The sequence below is a fragment of the Mustelus asterias genome, chromosome 4, assembly GCF_964213995.1.
Source record: "Mustelus asterias chromosome 4, sMusAst1.hap1.1, whole genome shotgun sequence".
Taxonomy (NCBI): Eukaryota; Metazoa; Chordata; class Chondrichthyes; order Carcharhiniformes; family Triakidae; genus Mustelus; species Mustelus asterias.
This window is the reverse complement of record NC_135804.1, coordinates 111,967,419-111,986,650: the sequence shown is the minus strand read 5'-3', so window position 1 is coordinate 111,986,650 and position 19,232 is coordinate 111,967,419. Positions and strand designations below refer to the sequence as shown.

The window sequence follows — 19,232 nt, the reverse complement described above, 5'->3', positions numbered from 1 at the left end:
ATCCCAGTGAGGGGACAGGGACAGGAAGAAGTCCCAGTTCACTTAAAAAGAGGGGAGCAGAGGAATGGGTTCCAATCAGGAAAAGGGCTACAGGAAGCAGATTTTAAGTGAAGACGACAACCAAAGATTAGCGATTTCTTGCTGAAGGTCACTAGGGCAAAGCTACCCCTTTTGGAGCAGTAATATTCTTTTGGAGATAATTCTAAGCTTAGATCTTTGAAGGTGAAGACTGGAATCCCTCATTTGAAAGACAGATTTTTAGTGAGATTCATTGACTCTGTGTTACTGACATCTGCGTGTGTTAGTATGAAATCCATGGACTCTGTCTTGGTCACGTCTGTCAGTGTGGAGTGTTTAACCAGTTTGTCTGTTCATTCACACGTACATCATAAAAACCCTGAATGTTAGAATATAAGATAGATATTGTAAATTGCTTCATTTTTCTGACCTTGTAAAGTTTATTTTTTCTTGTTCAAAACCCTTGTGGCTTTCTTTTAGTAATTGCCTTGAATGTCAAACTTTGTCTACTTTAAACAAAGCGTTACTTGGTTCCTTGCCAAATCTTACCAAAAACCTGGGGACCTGGTCAAGGGTCATAACAGCAAGATGTTGTTCAGCAGCATTATGTGGATGAGAAATCGGTGAAGGTGAAAGATAGAACTTTAGGGACTCTAGAAGTAATGGTCCACAACTAGAAAGAGAAACAATTGCCAGGGATTCTTGGAGTATAACGAGAGACAAGACCAAAACCAGAGGAGGACACTCCCACACAGCTATAAACTATGGAGGTGATACATTGGAGGCAGATGATGTGACCAACCATGTAAAAGGTTCATCTAGATAAAAAACAGATAAGGAGAGTGTACAATAGTCACAAAATTCATATTGTGACTTTCAGCGCTGAGGTCGTGGCAGAACAATGATTAGAGAGGTTCAAACTTGGAAATGTGGGGAAGTTGGATACGTTTTTAAAAGAAAAGCAACTAAAAATTATGAAAGACAGCAACAAGACCGCCTTCTGTGTAAGTGTACACACAAATAATTTTTCAGATAAAATAGAACATGTTAGCATAACAAACAAATTTCTAAACAACTTCATATTGAATTTTTAGTTTTAATAAAAGTTTTTATGAACCAAACAGCCAGATTTTTGGTGAAGCTGGGTATTAAAAGTATACCAAGTGAAGAATAATTGATCTCTTCTTACTTGTATCTGATACAGTTTTGAAGGCAATAATAATGATCTGATATGTCATCTTCATAAGCATCATTTAAAACAGACGGCACACACTCTGTTTCCCAGCTATTTTACACCCTTTTCCCACAATGTTCATTTAAGCCTTAAAGTACCAGCCTCTATACTTTGTTGCATTACACATACAACTTTTCTATAATTGAGCAGCATAATGATTGCAATCACAAATCATTCTAACGTTTATCAGGCTCGACTATCCTTGTGTTCAAACGATAAAGGCATATTAGTATATTAAACAGCTCAACTAAAATTGTTAAGCAGGATGCCAAAATAACAAGCATATCGCCAAAATAGATAAATATTTCTTCTCTGCTTTATGATTTTTTAAAAAATGTACTTAACTTCTAAAAGTAAGTTTCTTTTAGATTATTACTCAAGATAAGGCAGCAACATTACCCTGATCATTACTGTCAAAGTGTAAATTTTTAAAAAATATATATGAAAGGAAACATAAACTGAACACCTGATCTCCACAATTTTGCTAAGGGATGAAAGAACTTTTAAAAATCGAATCCTGAGGTTAGCTGCAGCAAACCTATACAAATTGCGTAATATTAATGTGTGTGTTAGATGTCATGCAACATAGGAGACATTAGAATAGTGGGAAGAGGTGATTGCATGCATCATTGAATCTATTATTTCACTTTTATAAGTTAATATTGTTAATATAAGTTAATATTGTTTGCATACAAAATACAAATTTCTCTAAAAGTGCCACAATATGTTTAGAATTGGTGTTTTCTTTTAAGAAGTTTATACAGGGTTATATACTTAAACCATGAACTGCAATGAATGGCTTTCTTGCCCAAGAGCCTACAATAAATAACATGCTTTTAGCCATGTGTAACATTTTGCCTTGTTTAATTATACAATTTTGCTGTATTTGCTGGTATATTAAAAAGATTTATATAAAAACATGCCAGATCTTCTCCAATTCTCACTGAAAGAAAATAGGTCCATACTTAACAGGGGCATATAGAAATGTACACTAGGTCATGCTTCCCTTTGTGTGAAAATTTAATTGATTTAAGGATTTCATTTAGTCATTTCTCCTTGGCAACTATAGATGATTCAACATGGACTTCACAGTTTTTGGATCACTAGTGCATGGTAACGTCCAATTTCAATGTTGCACATAGCAACGCCACTGTCCAGTGTTTAGGTTTAGATTACATCAATAAACTTGATGATTAGTTTACTGCATAGCACACCCACTGCCTGGTAAGAATTCATCCACATACATGACTACAGCCTTCAAAAGATAGGTCATGGAGCCAAAGCGACCGCTTGGGGCACTGTCATATAATAACTTGTAAATCCCAGTGGCATGATCCTTCTCCAGCATGATATCATCAGCACCCAGGGCTATCTATTGAAAAGAATGGAAAATCCAATTAGTGCCACATCTTTATAAAAGATAATCTGGAATCTTCACCTCTATCGGCTAAAATGTCAGGAGGGAACCTGCCCAGGAGAAAAAAAGCTGCCCTGCAGCATTTAATGGCCAGGTGAAACTTCTGCATGTCAGGAACAGAAGTCCTACCTCAAAGATCTGCCAGCCAATCCAATGTGATGGCCAGTTCTGGGACCATCACTGGATCCCTGGAAAGGAGCAAGTATGGGTAGGATGGGTGGCGGGAGTTGCCAGCAAGATGGGAGAACCTGTGTGGTTGGGTGGGTTACATCTTAAAGGGACCCTTTTATGAGCCAAGGGTGCTTGTTAAGAAGGGATCCTGCCCATCCATCACCAACCCATACAGGGAAACCACTTGTCCACTTGCTGCAGGCCTGTCCGCTGCCATTTAAATCCTGGTGGTGGTGGGATGAGTGTCTCAAGTGTGAATTAATTGCTCGTTTCAGGGCTTTAGTTGTTCCACTGGCAGTCAGGCCACCCAATGGTGAGCTTGAAACACAGGGGTTCTCCAAATTATTGTGTTGACAAATTTTTGAAGCTGCTGTAGTGTTTGGGGATTAATGGGGAAGAGAAAAAAAAACACACGAGACAACAGACAACACAAAGCGATTCCAATAATTGAATATAAACTGGCTTTTGCATCTCACTGCATCTCACTCCAAATTTTCTAGCCAGGGAAGAAGATAGAGGAACTAGAGAAAAATAAATAAAAACTCTCGTGCATGAAAAAATAATCACCTGCTCCTCATAAAATAAGTTATTTGCCAGGTGTGCAATGCGATCAATGCAAATTATTTCACCAATAATTTGTACATCTGTATCAGCCAGCATGGTGAGGACGAGAATCGTTTCTACAAGAAGCTGCCGATACTCTGGCTGTGGCACACTGTTCAGGAAAGTCTCTACCTGAACAGCAAATTTTATTTCACCAGGGGTCATCTATTTAGAAAGAAGAAAAAAAGAATTGCAGGTCAAGTAAATCATAATGTCATTCTCAGTATCTAGCAATGAGAAATGTCAGCTTGTTTTTGATGAGGCAATGGAGGGTAATGTGATTGATATGCTATGGATTTGATAAAGTGCCACACAATGGGCTTATCAGCAAAGTTGAAGTCCATGGAATAGAAAAGACAGTAGCAGCATGAATATACAGTTGGCCGAGTGACAGGAAACAAATCTGCCTACTCCCTTTGCCGATAACTCTTTTGGGCGGCACGGTGGCACAGTGGTTGGCAGTGCTGTCTCACAGCACCAGGGGCCCGGGTTCGATTCCCCCCTGGGTCGCTGTCTGTCTGGAGTTTGCACATTCTCCCCATGTCTGCGCGGGTTTCCTCCGGGTGCTCTGGTTTCCTCTCACAGTCCAAAGATGTGTGGGTTAAGTTGATTGGCCATGCTAAATTGACCCTAGTGTCAAGGGATTCACAGGGTAAATATGTGGGGTTACGGGAATAGGGCTTGGGTGGGATTGTGGTCAGTGCAGACTCAAGGGGCCGAATGGCCTCCTTCTGCACTGTAGGGATTCTATGATTCTATGAGTAGTAGTAATGGTTGTTTTTCCGGAGTAGAGGAAGGTATATAGTGGCGTTCTGCAGTGGTCCGTACTAGGACCACTGCTTTTCTTGATATATAGTCATAACCTAGACTTGTGTGTACAGTACACAATTTAACATCTGCAAGCTACACAAAACCTGGATGAATTGTGTACTGTGGAAAGGATAATGATAAACTTCAAGAGGCCGCAGACAGACTAATGGAATGGACAGATATATGTCACATGAAGTTTAATGCAGAGACACATTTTGGTTAGGTAGAAAGAATGAGGAGAGGCAATTTAAACTAAAGAAATATAATAGGTGCAGCAACAGAAATTTGGGGTATAAGTGCACAAATTGTTAAAGTAGCAGGGCAGATTCAGAAAGTGGTTAAAAAGGATTCAGGATCCCTGAATAGAGGCACAGAGGACAAAAGTAAGGAATGGCTTAATCTCCAAATGAATGTCAATTAAGAACAGCATTACAACTTAATTGTGTTGTCCCTTTGCTCAGCTCAACACACCTACCCATCCTACCACATGCCCACCCACCCACCCAATCACATCCACACCCTACCTATGCAGTTGTAAATTCCTGAAAATGCTCAGAAATTTCAAAAATAAAACAATTGAAGTAGGATGGGAGAAAATTGGTTAAAAAGGGTTTAAATGTAAAAAAATGAATTTAAGGATAATTTTAGTGGACAATCAATAATTCTATGCATGGCTATCTAGTTTGACAGCAAACATGTATGTTAATGGCTTTCACTTTAAATTGACTCTCATCTGCACAAGCAATTTGAATGGAGAAGGCCGAATGTCTACCTTGATTGAACATAATTTAGTTTCATAGACAGTGTGCTGCAATGACACACAGCTGGCATAAATATCAGTGTTAGGACACTGACAGTAGAATTCTGGATGTCCTCAGGTTTAGAGAGTGGAATGCAGGAAACTAGTCAAGAGTGCATTGGAGTCAAGTCTAGAGATAATGAGACATGAATCAGGGTTTCAGCAGCAGATGAGCTGTGACAGGTAATGTTGGGCGATGTTATGGAGGTGGAAGTAGGCAATCTTAATGATGGAACATAGGAATTAGGAGCGAGAGCAGGCAACTCAACCCTTCAAGCCTGCTCCGCCATTCTATATGATCATGGCTGATCTCCATCTCATCCTAACTCCACTTCCCTGCCTTTTCCCCATGAATATATGGTCAGAAATTCATCTCAAGCTCAAACATGACAGCAAGTTTCAAACAGACTGGTTTGGTCTCAGACTGTTGCCAAGACGAGAGATGGGCTCAATAGCTAAGGAATAGAGTTTGAAACAAGGACAAAGGCAAATAAGCAGTCTGACTATTTAGCGACAGTGAAGGAGTCAAGAAAGGTAGTCGTGAACTACAGCTGGGTGTCATTTGCATGCAAGTGAAAGTATTGCTTTCAGATGTTGATGCCAGGGGGTATCATGCAGATGAGAACTAGGTGGGGCCAAGGATATATCCTTGGAAGATACCAGAGGTAATGGTGTGGGAACAGGAAGAGAAGCCATTGTCAGTAATACTCTGGCTACTATTTGATAGCTAAGAATGAAACCAGATGAGGGGCAGTCCCATCTTGCTGATCGACAATGGAGAGGCGTTGGAAGTGCAAAAAGATCAAGAAAGACCAGGAGGAATAGTTTACCTTTGTCACAGTCACACTGAAAATGTTAAGTGAAAGTTAACTTTACAGAGGAGATAAGAGTGCTATAGCACTGTGGGAATGATAACTTGTTCTGTAGTATATGGTGGCACGGTAGCACAGTGGTTAGCACTGCTGCTTCACAGCTCCAGGGTCCCGGGTTCGATTCCCGGCTCGGGTCACTGTCTGTGTGGAGTTTGCACATTCTCCTTGTGTCTACGTGGGTTTCCTCCGGGTGCTCCGGTTTCCTCCCACAGTCCAAAGATGTGCGGGTTAGGTTGATTGGCCAGGTTAAAAAATTGCCCCTTAGAGTCCTGGGATGTGTAGGTTAGAGGGATTAGCGGGTAAAATATGTGGGGGTAGGGCCTGGGTGGGATTGTGGTCGGTGCAGACTCGATGGGCCGAATGGCCTCCTTCTGCACTGTAGAGTTTCTATGATTCTATATGGTCTCTACTTTGATACTGGAAATCCCAAATCGATAGTGGGACTTGGAAAGTACTTAAAATTGAGTCTTAATATTATCCCCGTCTCATGTTAAAAAAAATAGATTTTGTTATATTAAATTGGAGTAAATTACAAATTACAATAAAAAATTAAACAGAATGAATGGGAAGGTGAACAGAACTAATGAGGGGCAAGATTTACCAGGCTGATTCCTAGGATGGCAGGTCTGTCATATGAGGAGAGACCAAGTCGGTTAGGATTATATTTAGTGGAGTTTAGAAAAGTGAGAGGGGATCTCATAGAAACTTATAAAGTTCGAACAGGGTTAGACAGTGTAGATTCAAAAAGAATGTTCCGAATGTTGGGGGAGTCCAGAGCTTGGGGGTTATAGTTGGTGGATAAGGAGGAAACCTTTTAGAACTGAAGGGAGGAGAAATTTCTTCACCCAGAGGGTGGTGAATGTGTGGAAGTCACTACCAGAGAATGTAGTCGAGGCCAAAACAAATAGAAATTAGATATAGCTCTTGGGGCTAAAGGGATCAGGGATATGGGAGGAAGGGGGAATCAATTATTGAATTCGATGATCAGCCATGATCAAGATGAATGGCAGAGCAGGCTCAAAGGGCCAAATGGCCTACTCCTGCTTCTAGTTTCTATGTTTCTATGAGAAAAAGGCATCGAGCCCCTCAATTTATTTATGTAAAAGACCCAGGTCGATTCGCAGGTTCAAGCGCATGTTCAGCCCCATTAGCTTCTCCCAGCACCAGATTTCCGGCGGTGTCAGATCCACACCAAAAATTGGTGGGAAGGTGCAAAGACCATTTAAATGGTCATTTGCTTAGAATTTAAATGTGATTAGCAGGGCTCGGACTGAAGTCTCCGGGCCCGCTAGCATCTCCTCCACCCACCCCCCCCCCCCCCCCCCCCCCCACGCCAGAGTGGTTCACTCCAGCGGGGTTCAGAGTAGCTCCCCATTAACGGGGAATTAGTGGCCCAACCCCGCTGGAGTGAAGGGGGAGCAATCAGGGCCCCCCCAGAGAATCGGGCAGTTGGGGGTGCCCCATGGGCATTGGCACCCTGGAAGTGCCAGCCTGTGCCTCCAGCACTGCCTAAGGGGCAAAGTGCCTATGCCTAGGAGGCAACTTGGCACTGCCCATCGATCATATGAATGATGCCACTCTGCATAGGAACGTGGGAGAAGGACAAAGGGCAGCATTTGGGGCGAGCTGTGGGGTGGGGCTCAGCCGGGGTGGGGCGGGGTCCAAGGACTGTGGGGGTGGGGAATCGAGGGGTGGGGGGGGTCTCAGGGCTGGCCTGGGAATGGTCAAGTGGGCCAACGATCAGGCCATGGGGATTGGAGGGTTGTAGGGCTGGCCAGCGATCGAGCTGGCCAGCAATCGGGAGGCCAGTGTGGGGCCACTGCACATGTGCTGATCTCGGCACTGACAGATCGGCACATGCGCCTTGGCCTGTTCAGCGCACTGATTTCAGCCTCTCCAGCAGGGATAGGCCCCGCCCCCTAGATTTTAATGATATTCACGCTGGTGACCTCGACAGTGCAGAGTGTGGGAGATTCTTCTCTGAATTCCCACTGAAAAAAACAGCGTGAATTAGTCCAGTTTTCAAACGAATTCGCCAATGAGAATTGTTTTGGGAGAATGCTGGCCCCAAAGCCTGTTTGAGGATTGGCTTGTCCTGAGGGAGCACTCAGCAAAACCATGCTTGACGTGGCCTAATCTCCTTTTGCCTCCCAACATCATCCCTGTTCATTTAAGCTCTCCTATCTTCCTATCCTTCCTTTCCTTTCATTTTTTCCTCGTTTCCCTGCCTCTGTACTTGCTTAAAGCCTAGTATTAATTTCATATTAATTGTGGTTAATTGTATGCAAATGGAAAGTATTAACTGGGGATTAATTTGTGCCCTTCTAAGTAGACACTTAAACTGGTTGCACAGTTAGGAGGCGCTTGGTGTAATTTGTAAGTGTGCATTTAAATATTCACAAAAGTATGTAGAGATTGCCTCCAGCTCTCCTTCTCATCACTTGATTTTGTGGAGCAAAAAACTCTAACATCTCAAACTTTTTCCAGTTCTGATGAAAATTCGTCAGCTTGAAACATTAACGGTGCCTCTCTCTTCCCCATTAGCCTGCTGGGTATATTTATTTTTATATTAAATTGGCAAATTTAGTCAGTCTTGGATAGGTGAACTGAGTTACAAATATAATGCAGTAAACTTGGCACTAGAACAGATTGTTGTGAGGCAACCTAAACTACTAAAGGCCAAAAAAGACAGATGTGGTTTACCTCTTCAGTTGTAGATGATCGGAGAATGGTATTTTCAAAAGACAATCCTTGACACTGCAAAGAACAGACCAGATTCTTTATAACAGATTTCCATATTACAAAAATTAATTCAAAAAAGTGTTTCACTGAAGCACTGCTGAGCATACTGACCTTTTGTAAAACGTTCCAAACTCGCTGATAAAAACCAACAGGGACTCTATTGAGTGCCCCATCAATGCGCCTGCGCCGCAACCACTGTCCATGGCGTGAATCAACAACATCACTATCTTCCATTGGAATATGTGTCAAAGGCTCAGTCAGATGAGGGAATTGGTTACTTGCTAGCTGTAATATACAAGTCACTTATTCATCAGCTTACATTGCGTGTTCCGATGTACTTTAAGACATAGCAAAGCACAATTTCTTAATTAAATTGCTTAGTTTCAAGTTTTAATCATCACACATAAACTAGACTGTGCTCCGTAACGCAAGCAAAAGGCAAATCTAACTGAATCATGATGTCAGTAACCACCTGTGGCAATTAAGTTTATTAATGGGAAAGGCAGGTTTTATTATGCATTGCAATCCCTGTACATTAATCTATTAATAAGTCATATGAATATTTTATGCAAAGTCTCATCTGGACTCGAAACATTGGTTCTAATCTCTCCCCACAGATGCTGTCAAACCTGCTGAGATTTTACAGCATTTTTCTATTTTTGTTTCAGATTCCAGCGTCTGCGGTTTTTACTTTTAGCTAAGAGTAGGACAGTGTTGGCTAGGATGTCTAATTTTGTTATTAAATGATACCCAAGAGGTGCTGATAAAATTTAAACACTCAAAGCATAATCCACATAGTCGTTTACAGATACAATAGGAACTTAACTAAAAGAAGCCCAGGAAGTAGCCGTGGACAAGAAGAATTGACGTCCAACCAAATCTTCGGATGTTTAAGAGTTAATTTATCCACAGAAATAATTTGGAAACCTGCTTTGTAATGATAGGATTTTAAAAGCAATGTGCATTCTTAATAATTTTCAACAACACCATGCCACGGTTCAAATAATGGAAGTCGATTCTTCCAAAGACAAAGCAATAAGCAATTTGCTTGCTTGTCTGGGTGATGGAAAATCCTTCCTTTCAGTCAATCTGTGAGACGGGGGTTGGAATGAGAGCACATTTTTGACATGCAGCACGTCTGTTAAAAAAGGACAGACACTGAAAAGGCATGCAAAGTACTGCAAGAAGCTCAAAAAAGCAGAAGGAGCTGCAGTAAAGTCCTGCTGTTGGACCTTAGAAGGGTGCCCTGCCGTTTAAAGGTAGTTAATCTGTTTAAAAGTCAAGCAAAGCAAACCACCGAAATGGCTAGCATAGCTATTCATTTTTTCATCTGAAGTCAAATTGAACCTAGTGATTCTGGTCATAACCATTGCTCTGTGTGTTCACCCACACATTGGAAAAAAGCTACTGTGTCCAGATCTAGATAAGATAAAATGCTCCATAGAATCCCTACAGTGCAGAAGGAGGCTATTTGGCCCATCGAGTCTGTACTGACCACAATCCCACCCAGGCCCTATTCCCGTAACCCCACACATTTACCCTGCTCATCCCCCTGACACTAGGCTCAATTTAGCATAGCCAATCAATCTAACCCGCACATCTTTGGACCGTGGGAGGAAACCGGAGCACCCGGAGGAAACCCATGCGGACATGGGGAGAACGTGCATTCTCCACACAGACAGTGACCCAAGGCCGGAATTGAACCCTGGTCCCTGGCGCTATGAGGCAGCAGCGCTAACCACTGTACCACCTGTAATTTCTCATAATAATGGAGATAAAACAGAAAATCAATAGTCATTGCAGGAATAAATATTCACGAAGTCCAGGATGTGGAAATAACCTGGGCCTCAGATGGATCAGTTTTTCCAGCGGCTGAGGGCAAACAAGCCTGATTGAAGAAAGATGACATCTAACTCTGGTTCCTACAAAAAGCATACACTGTGTTGGCATAACTGGAAGCTCTCCCAGTATAACAGGCAGTCCACTTACTCCAGTAGAATTACGATCTACTGTATAGAAACCATGTAAACTCACTTTGCATTGGAATGCTTATGGGCAGCAGACCACGCTTGTTTAATTGGCTGAGTGGATTTCAGCCCCAGATCCTATCATGGCATCTGGTCCATTCCTTTTCTTTTTACTGAGGAAAGTCATGAAGACATTGAAGGCTACACTCAGTTTGGTTAATACACAATGATTCTGACATAAATTGGGAAGACACAACTGAGTGACAAATCGATTACCAAAAATACGAATAAATTTTATGCAATTTTGCTAACTAGTCATCACCTCTTGTGTTTCATCCAGCTCTTGCTGTGCCATCAGGGTTCCAGTCTACAAGAATGGGAAATAATACAGTTAGATTAAAGAACATTCCACAAGACATAATATAATTTTGTTGTTTTCCGGCCTGTTAAAGCAAGTTGAAAGTTAGTGATTTCAAATATTGAAGGTATGAAACGTGAGGAAAGTGGTCAGTTATTTTTAAGACATCATGCAATATTAATAATCATGGTTAGAACAGATTTCCCTGTAAACCTCCTACTGAGTAGGTTTCTACCCGAATTCTTATGTAAGGCTTCATTTGAAACATTCACCTTCATTTTCTTTTTTAAATGCTGAACAATCTTTTCTTCATATTTAGTATTTTCTATTTTATTTCAGATTTTCGGCACTATTTTTATATCCCTAGATGGAAACAGTTTAGCTCAAGGATCAAGTTGTGAAAAGAGACTTTGATGGATTAATTTATTGAGCTTACCGAGACAAAAAAAAGGAAAAGGATTAGCTTACATTCATAAAGCACCTTTTGCATCTTTGAGGTATTCCAAAACACTTCACAGCCAATGAAGTACTTCTGAAATGTAGTCATTGTTGTACTGTAGGTAAACACAGCAGCCAATTTATACGCACCAAAATTCCATAAATAGCAATGAATTAAAAGACCAGGGGCACCTGGATCTTTAAGGTGTGATGGGGCAAGCACCAAAATGGACAGGTACGGAAATCTGCGCCTTTGGATGGTGTACTGATTTGTCAGCACCATCCTGCCTCCGGGGCATTTTCCCATGGTAGGATCAGCAGGAAATCTGGCACAGTTACTTGCCCACAAGGGGTGAGTAGCCAACTGAGGCACTTTAAAGGCCTATAAAGGCCTATTGTTAGAGGCTAACCAGGTTGGGGCAGTAGTCCAGGCAGGTTATGGGGTCCTCTTCACCTGCCTGGCTTCAACTGCAGTTGCAGGCCACCCTCTGGAAGAACACCCCCTTCCACAATAGTGACCAGCTGCTAAGGATTCTCTCACATACCTAACAAAGCAGCTTGATGCTTCTTCTGTGCTGGAGGGCCTTTTATTGGCCCTGTAATAACTGCACATGCCCTCCCTCTAGCCACAATTGGCTAATTCCAGGATAAGCTCCACTTGGCAACAGTTTGCTTCTTTGTGGGCTTCCAACCTTTTGATCCTGACATTGGAGTTCTTAAACGACCGGGGGAAACCCCGTCCCAGTTAATGGGCGGGATTTTCCAGCCGCGCTCACCCCAAAGCCATAAAATCCCACCTAAGGTCAACAGATCTTTGCATAGTCCATGTCCCCACTTGCTACGATTCCTGTGGCGGGTGGGATGGAAAAATTCCACCCAACGTGTTTTGTGCTGCTGGTTGAGGGATAAATGTTGGGCAGGACATCAGAAATATTCCCCTGCTCTTCTTCAAGTGGTGCTATGGATCTTTTACATCAACATAAACAGGAAGGCTGTGTCTCAGATTAATACCGATTCCAAAATACAGCATCTCTAACATTGCGCCAGTACTTAAGTCTTTGCAGTAGATTTGAATCCATAATATTCTGTTGCTTCAGAGATGAAAATGGTACCATCAAGCCAATACTGGCAAAAATAAACTTCAATTAAAAGTTCACAATTGTGCACGAATCAAAAGTAGTTTAGTCAATGTTTTTCAACATCACTAGAAGCACACGAATAAAATAATAGTTTAAGGAACTGTAGTTAGGCTCAGATTGCATTCCTCACTTTGCTTAAATATGGATCTGTGAGAAGGTGCTGAGAAAAGACCAGCTATCCTCTCACAAGGAAAGAATTTAAGGATGATGGTGAAGTTTGGGAAAGATGTAAAAGTAAATGATTTGCTTGTTTTTTTGTCAAACAAATTAGTGATATTTAAGGAGAAGGGAGAAAATTAAGTTAAAAAGGAGGGAGAAAGATTAAATATATTTTTCGGCATACGTGCAATCATCAGATAAAACTGCAATCAATCATAGCATGCAACAACAATTACACATCTGTAAGAGTACAGTGTATTTGTGATGCAATGTTGTTTTAATTGAAAACATTAAATGGAGGTTAAGTTGCACCTTCAAAGCAATGCACAATGTTTAATGCTCTGTGGAGAAGTAATTAGGTATTTAGGAAAATAAAGAATAGATGAAAAATTGTGAAAGCTGCTAGTTCCAGCTACAAACATGTCACCTCCTTATTGGTTACACCAGCAGAAAATCTACGTGAATCCATCTACAAACAGGGAAAAAAATACCAGATGTATTAGTGACATTAAATGGAAACATTTTCTGAGTGAGATGCTTTAAAGGCACAATATCTCTAAGGCTACATCTATAAAATGGCGGACTCATTGGTATCACAATGCCATGGCAGTCAAACTGCTTAGCCATGTATGTAGGATATGTTCCCCTATTGCAACTTACTATAAAGTGTAATAGAATCACAGAATATTACAGTGCAGAAGAGGTCCTTCGGCCCATCGAGTCTTCATCTAGGTACTTTTTAAAGGATATAAGAACATAAGAACTAGGAGCAGGAGTAGGCCATCTGGCCCCTCGAGCCTGCTCTGCCATTCAATAAGATCATGGCTGATCTGTTTGTGGACTCAGCTCCACTTACCCGCCCGCTCACCATAACCCTCAATTCCTTTACTGTTCAAAAATGTATCTATCCTTGCCTTAAAAACATTCGATGAGGTAGCCTCAACTGCTTCATTGGGCAGGGAATTCCACAGATTCACAACCCTTTGTGTGAAGAAGTTCCTCCTCAACTCAGTCCTAAATCTGCTTCCCCTTATTTTGAGGTCATGCCCCCTAGTTCTAGTTTCACCCGCCAGTGGAAACAACTTCCCTGCTTCTATCTTATCTATTCCCTTCATAATTTTAAATGTTTCTATAGGATCTCCCCTCATTCTTCTGAATTTCAATGAGTATAGCTCCAGTCTACTCAGTCTCTCCTCATAAGCCAACCCTCTCAACTCCGGAATCAACCCAGTGAATCTCCTCTGCAACCTCTCCAGTGCCAGTGTATCCTTTCTCAAGTAAGGAGACCAAAACTGTACACAGTACTCCAGGTGTGGCCTCACCAGCAGCTTATACAGCTGCAACATAACCTCGCTGTTTTTAAACTCCATCCCACCAGCAATGAAGGACAAAATTCCATTTGTCTTCTTAATTACCTGCTGCACCTGCAAACCAACTCCTTGAGATTCCTGCACAAGGAACCCAGGTCCCTCTGCACAGCAGCATGCTGCAATTTTTACCATTTAAATAGCAGTCCATTTTGCTGTTATTCCTACCAAAATGGATGACCTCACATTTACCAACATTGTACTCCATCTGCCAGACCCTCGCCCACTGACTTCGATTATCTATATCCCTTTGCAGACTTTCAGCGTCCTCTGCACACTTTGCTCTTCCACCCATCTTAGTGTCATCTGTGAATTTTGACACACTACACTTGGTCCCCAACTCCAAATCATCTATGTAAATCATAAACAATTGCGGTCCCAACACTGATCCCTGAGGCACACCACTAGTCACTGATCGCCAACCAGAAAAACACCCATTTACCCCCACTCTTTGCTTTCTGTTAGTTAACCAATCCTCTATCCATGCTAATACATTACCCGTAACACTGTGCACCTTTATCTTATGTAGCAGTCTTTGGTGTGGCACCTTGTCAAATGCCTTCTGGAAATCCAGATACACCACATCCACAGGTTCCCCATTGTCCACTGCACATCTAATGTTCTCAAAGAATTCCACCAAATTAGTCAAACATGACCTGCCCTTCATGAACCCATGCTGCGTCTTACCAATGGGACAATTTATATCCAGATGTCTTGCTATTTCTTCCTTGATGATAGATTCAAGCATTTTCCCCACTACAGAAGTTAAGCTAACGGGCCTCCACCACTCTCCCAGGCAGTGCATTCCAGACCGTCACCACCCGCTAAGTAAAAACGTTTTCCCTCAAATCCCCCCTAAACCTCCCACCTCTCACTTTTAACTTGTGTCCCCTCGTAACTGACCCTTCAACTAAGGGGAACAGATGCTTCCGATCCGCCCTGTCCATGCCCCTCATAATCTTGAACCCTTATTCTGGTCGCTTCTCAGTCTTCTTGGCTCCAACGAAAACAACCCAAGCCTATCCAACCTCTCTTCAGAACTTAAATGTTCCATCCCAGGCAGCATCCTGGTAAATCTCCTCTCCACCCCCTCCAGTGTGTTCACGTCCTTCCTATAATGTGGCGACCAGAACTGCACACAGTATTCCAACTGTGGCCTCACCAAAGTTCTATACAACACCATCATGACCTCTCTGTTTTTGTAATCTATACCCTGATTGATAAAGGCGAGTATGCCATATGCCTTTTTCACCACCCTATTAACCTGCCTTTCCGCCTTCAGAGATCTATGACATACACGCCAAGGTCCCTTTGATCTTCAGAACTTCCCAGTGTCAGACCTTTCTTAGTATTCTTCCTTTCAAATTACTCCTTCCTAAGTGCATCACCTCACACTGTCAGGGTTAAATTCCATCTGCCATTCTATTCACCCATTTGACCATCTCGTCTATATCTTCCTGTAACCCAAGACACTCAACCTCACTGTTAACCACCGGCCAATCTTTGAGTCATCGGCAAACTTACTGATCCTACCCCCCCCCATATAGTCATCTATGTAATTTATATAAATGATGAACAATAGGGGGCCCAGCATGGATCCCTGTGGTATGCCATTGGTCACTGGCTTCCAGTCACTAAAGCAGCCGTCTGTCCCACCCTCTGTCTCCTTCCGCTAAGCCAATTATGAATCCACCTTGTCAGATCACCCTGAATCCCACGTGCATTAGCCTTCTTAATAAGTCTCCCATGTGGGACTTTGTCAAAGAGTTTGCTGAAATCCATGTAAACTACATCAACCGCACTACCCTTATCCACAGACTTTGTTACACGCTCAAAAAATTCAAATTTGTTGGGTATGACCTCCCACTAACAAAACCATGCTGACTCTCCCTGACCAAACCTTGCCTCTCCAAATGGAGATAGATTCTCTCCTTCAGAATCTTCTCCAATAATTTCCCAACCACAGACGTGAGACTCACTGGTCTGTAGCTCGCTAGCTTGTACATCCATCTTACTCTCTCCTCCGTAAATAAAGATAAAGTACCCAGTCTTCTGTTTCCCTCGTATAAATCACTCTCCTCCTGCATATTACCTCGATTCTTTCTCTGTATGAAATGACATGTGGAAAATTGCATGCAATTTCTTCTCTCAAATAAGTTTCTTTTGTGGAAGTTTTATTCAAGGTAATCCAGATTTAGAAAAGTATGTACAACAATATTAAAAGCCTACAGACATAGTTTCAAGTACATTAATTTGGGGGGGGGGGGTGGGGGGGGAATGTGCACCGATATCGTCACTGGTCCAGTAATCCAGTAATGCCCTGGGGACCAGAGTTCACATCCCATCAAGGCTGATGTTGAGGTTGAATTCACTACTTTGGAGGGGAGTTATATTACTTGTGAGTTGATTTTCACTACATTGCAGATTGCTTTCATTACTTTGGAGGTTTGTGCATCTGATTTCCATTTTACAGTCAGTGCAGACACAATGGGTTAATAGCCTCCTTTTGTCCCATAACAATTCTGTGATATATAAGATCCACTTCAGGCTCCTTCGTGATGTGCAAGAGATATTTGCAGGAATTTTCTGTCAACGGTCTACATAGGTAACTCATTTCATGTGGCCCGGGTAGACTGGTGTACACTCTGCCACCAATGATGCCAGTCAGAATATTATGAGCCAACGTTCATATTTGAGGCTTGGACTGGCTTCCCATGGGTGAGGGGTGAATGCACGTATTTGGCAACCCCAGGTCATTTAGGAGTGTTCATCGACCTTAAGAGCTTTCAATCCATTGAGCTGCAACATGTCCAAAACCACAAAAATATTATACGTTCAAAATGCCCAGCGAGCTACCATGATATGTGTCCTCCCATTACCTTCCCTGAGTTCTTCACACCTCAGAACAGACTTACTGACTAATTGCCAGTAAGACAAGGAGCAAGATCTTTGGCTTTTCAAGTCGGCAGGATTTTCTGGTCCCGTTGATGGCGCACCCCTGCTATGGGTTTCCTGGCAGCATGGTGTGGAATCAAAGGGAAATCCCCTTGATAGTGGCGGGACCAGAAGATCCTACAGTCCGCCAACAGCGAGCCACCATCCGCTGCCAAAGAACGCACCACGGAGAGGCCAAAGAATCTCGCCTAAGGCTATTTACTTCAAACATGACTGAATATACCTTGAAGGACTTCAAGCAATGAGGCCCAAGATTGCTACATTCAAAGCCAGATAACAAATACTTTTATTACGCAATGAGCAAACAATTGGGATACTGAAGATGTGCCTGGCAGATCTGGGGGTGCTCTTCAATACGCACTAGCCATACTCTCAAGAATGATCACAATGTGCTATGTTTTACACAACAAAGTGCAGGAGTGAGGATTAGAGCTGCCTGCGCCCTCTCATTCTGACTGGCCCCATCCATGACAAAGTGCCTGCTTTGGCAAACATGACACTGGTGACCTGTGTGATGCATTTGTGAGCTGCCGACTACAAAATCCTGCAAATATCCCTTGCAGGAGAAACAAGGCACGTTGCACAATGCCTCTTCAGAAGAGGAGAAATACGATTATATGACCACTGTACCAACAGCTTTACTCCTGGGATGGCCTCGTAATGGCAAGTCAGGATGCACCATTGTGCCCACCTGGCAGCCACGTGCTGAATCCCCTGAACTCTCCATCCTTCTCTGCAGCTGAAACCACAACTATTCATTAAAATCTAATCTCACCATTCATCCCAAATGAGTCGGCCATTTGCAGGCAGCGAAAAAATAAGCAAGATGGGAAAATGGCATTAATAAATCACTTTTATATAACTCAGGAATTAAACAGAAAATGAACATTGTTCAGCTACGCATCCTTGGTCTCTTTCCTCTCAGCATTTGGCTTCAGCAGTAGACGTAGGCTTTTCAGATCCTTGCCCTCACTGCGAAGATGCGCTTGATTGATCTCCTCTAGGTTTTTGAGCTCACAAGAGCTCTGCTAAAGTTTGTTTCACCTGGACCTTTCTTTTCCTAGACAAAGACACCATCACAAAGTTGCAGCGCTCCTATTTATGACAGATTACTTCAATCTCTCTGCAAGCACATACAATGCAGCTGGAAAGGTTGCCAATTCTGTTCTGCCAGGCTACCTTACATTTTTGTTGCTACTGCTCCAGAATTGTCCTCTGCTTCAATGGTCCCCAAGGTACAATATATGTCCTCCACTGAGCAGAGCTTGGATCATCCTATGTCCTGCAACATGGACTCCATTGCCATCTCTGCCTGCACCAGCTACTCTTGCTCACTAGTGTGAGGCGCCTGATGAAAACCCAACTATCCAGTCCCATGTAAGTGTGCATATTTGAGCTGGTGCATAGTCTTCATGGCTCCTGTGGCGTGTGGCCTTAGAGTAAGTGACCTTCTCTGAGGAGTCTTCATCCTCCGCCTGCATCACCTTCTGCAGAACAGTGATGGTCCTGTGGGAGCTTAATTATATACATTAGAACTGTCAAGTTAAGAAGTTGTTAAGTGATAATTTTGCATGGGATCATATTTTACTTAATCACCAGACAGGTGGGAGGCCCTTAACTCTCCATCTAAAATGGGCAGGCACAAAGACTCAGCTTATCTCCAGCACCTCTCTCTGATATTCTTTTTTCTTTTTTTCTGCAAGGAGGAATAGAACAGACCTATCACTCAGCAACAGAATGTGTTGAGTAGGTGGATGAGCAACATTTGTGGAGGGTCACAATGAGGGATAGGTTTAATATGTATTAAGAGGAGGGTGTGCGTCAGTGGTGGATCAGATGGGGATGTGAAATGGTACCTGAGCAAAGAAGGGTGGTTGCAACAGATGTACAGGAGTAGGCTTGGGTAGGCAGAGGTGGGTGATATGCGCGTCAGGATATAGTTGATTGTGCAACTATACTCGTCTTTCCTATCTTGATTAGTCATTACAGCAATTTCAACACTGTATCCAGGAGCATGACACCACACTCCAACTTCTAACCTCAGTAATCTACACCCATGTCTTCTAGCTTTCTGAGGTAGGCTTCTTCCTCCGACCATCAGGGAGGAGTATTTCCCTGCAAGCCATTACATAGCACAGCATCAGATCTAGGGAGATATCTATGAACTTAATGCAGCTGTGCCA

General features: G+C 42.5%; 1 protein-coding gene across 8 annotated transcripts in view; it reads right to left on the bottom strand.

Annotated features, from left to right (window-relative positions):
* Positions 1–1,094: 1,094 nt before the first annotated feature.
* phka1a (phosphorylase kinase, alpha 1a (muscle)) overlaps positions 1,095–19,232 on the bottom strand; it is a 94,290-nt gene continuing 76,152 nt past the window's right edge. For 5 of the 8 annotated variants that reach the window (XM_078211659.1, XM_078211660.1, XM_078211655.1 and 2 more), the window contains 6 exons: positions 13,155–13,196; positions 10,956–11,000; positions 8,778–8,951; positions 8,628–8,681; positions 3,408–3,608; positions 1,095–2,624 (listed from right to left, as the gene is read on the bottom strand). In XM_078211659.1, coding sequence (XP_078067785.1) covers positions 2,451–2,624; positions 3,408–3,608; positions 8,628–8,681; positions 8,778–8,951; positions 10,956–11,000; positions 13,155–13,196 — 690 coding nt within the window. In that variant the 3' untranslated portion in view covers positions 1,095–2,450. The remainder of the gene's footprint in view (positions 2,625–3,407; positions 3,609–8,627; positions 8,682–8,777; positions 8,952–10,955; positions 11,001–13,154; positions 13,197–19,232) is intronic. The other 3 variants (XM_078211661.1, XM_078211657.1, XM_078211658.1) reach the window with 1 other exon arrangement.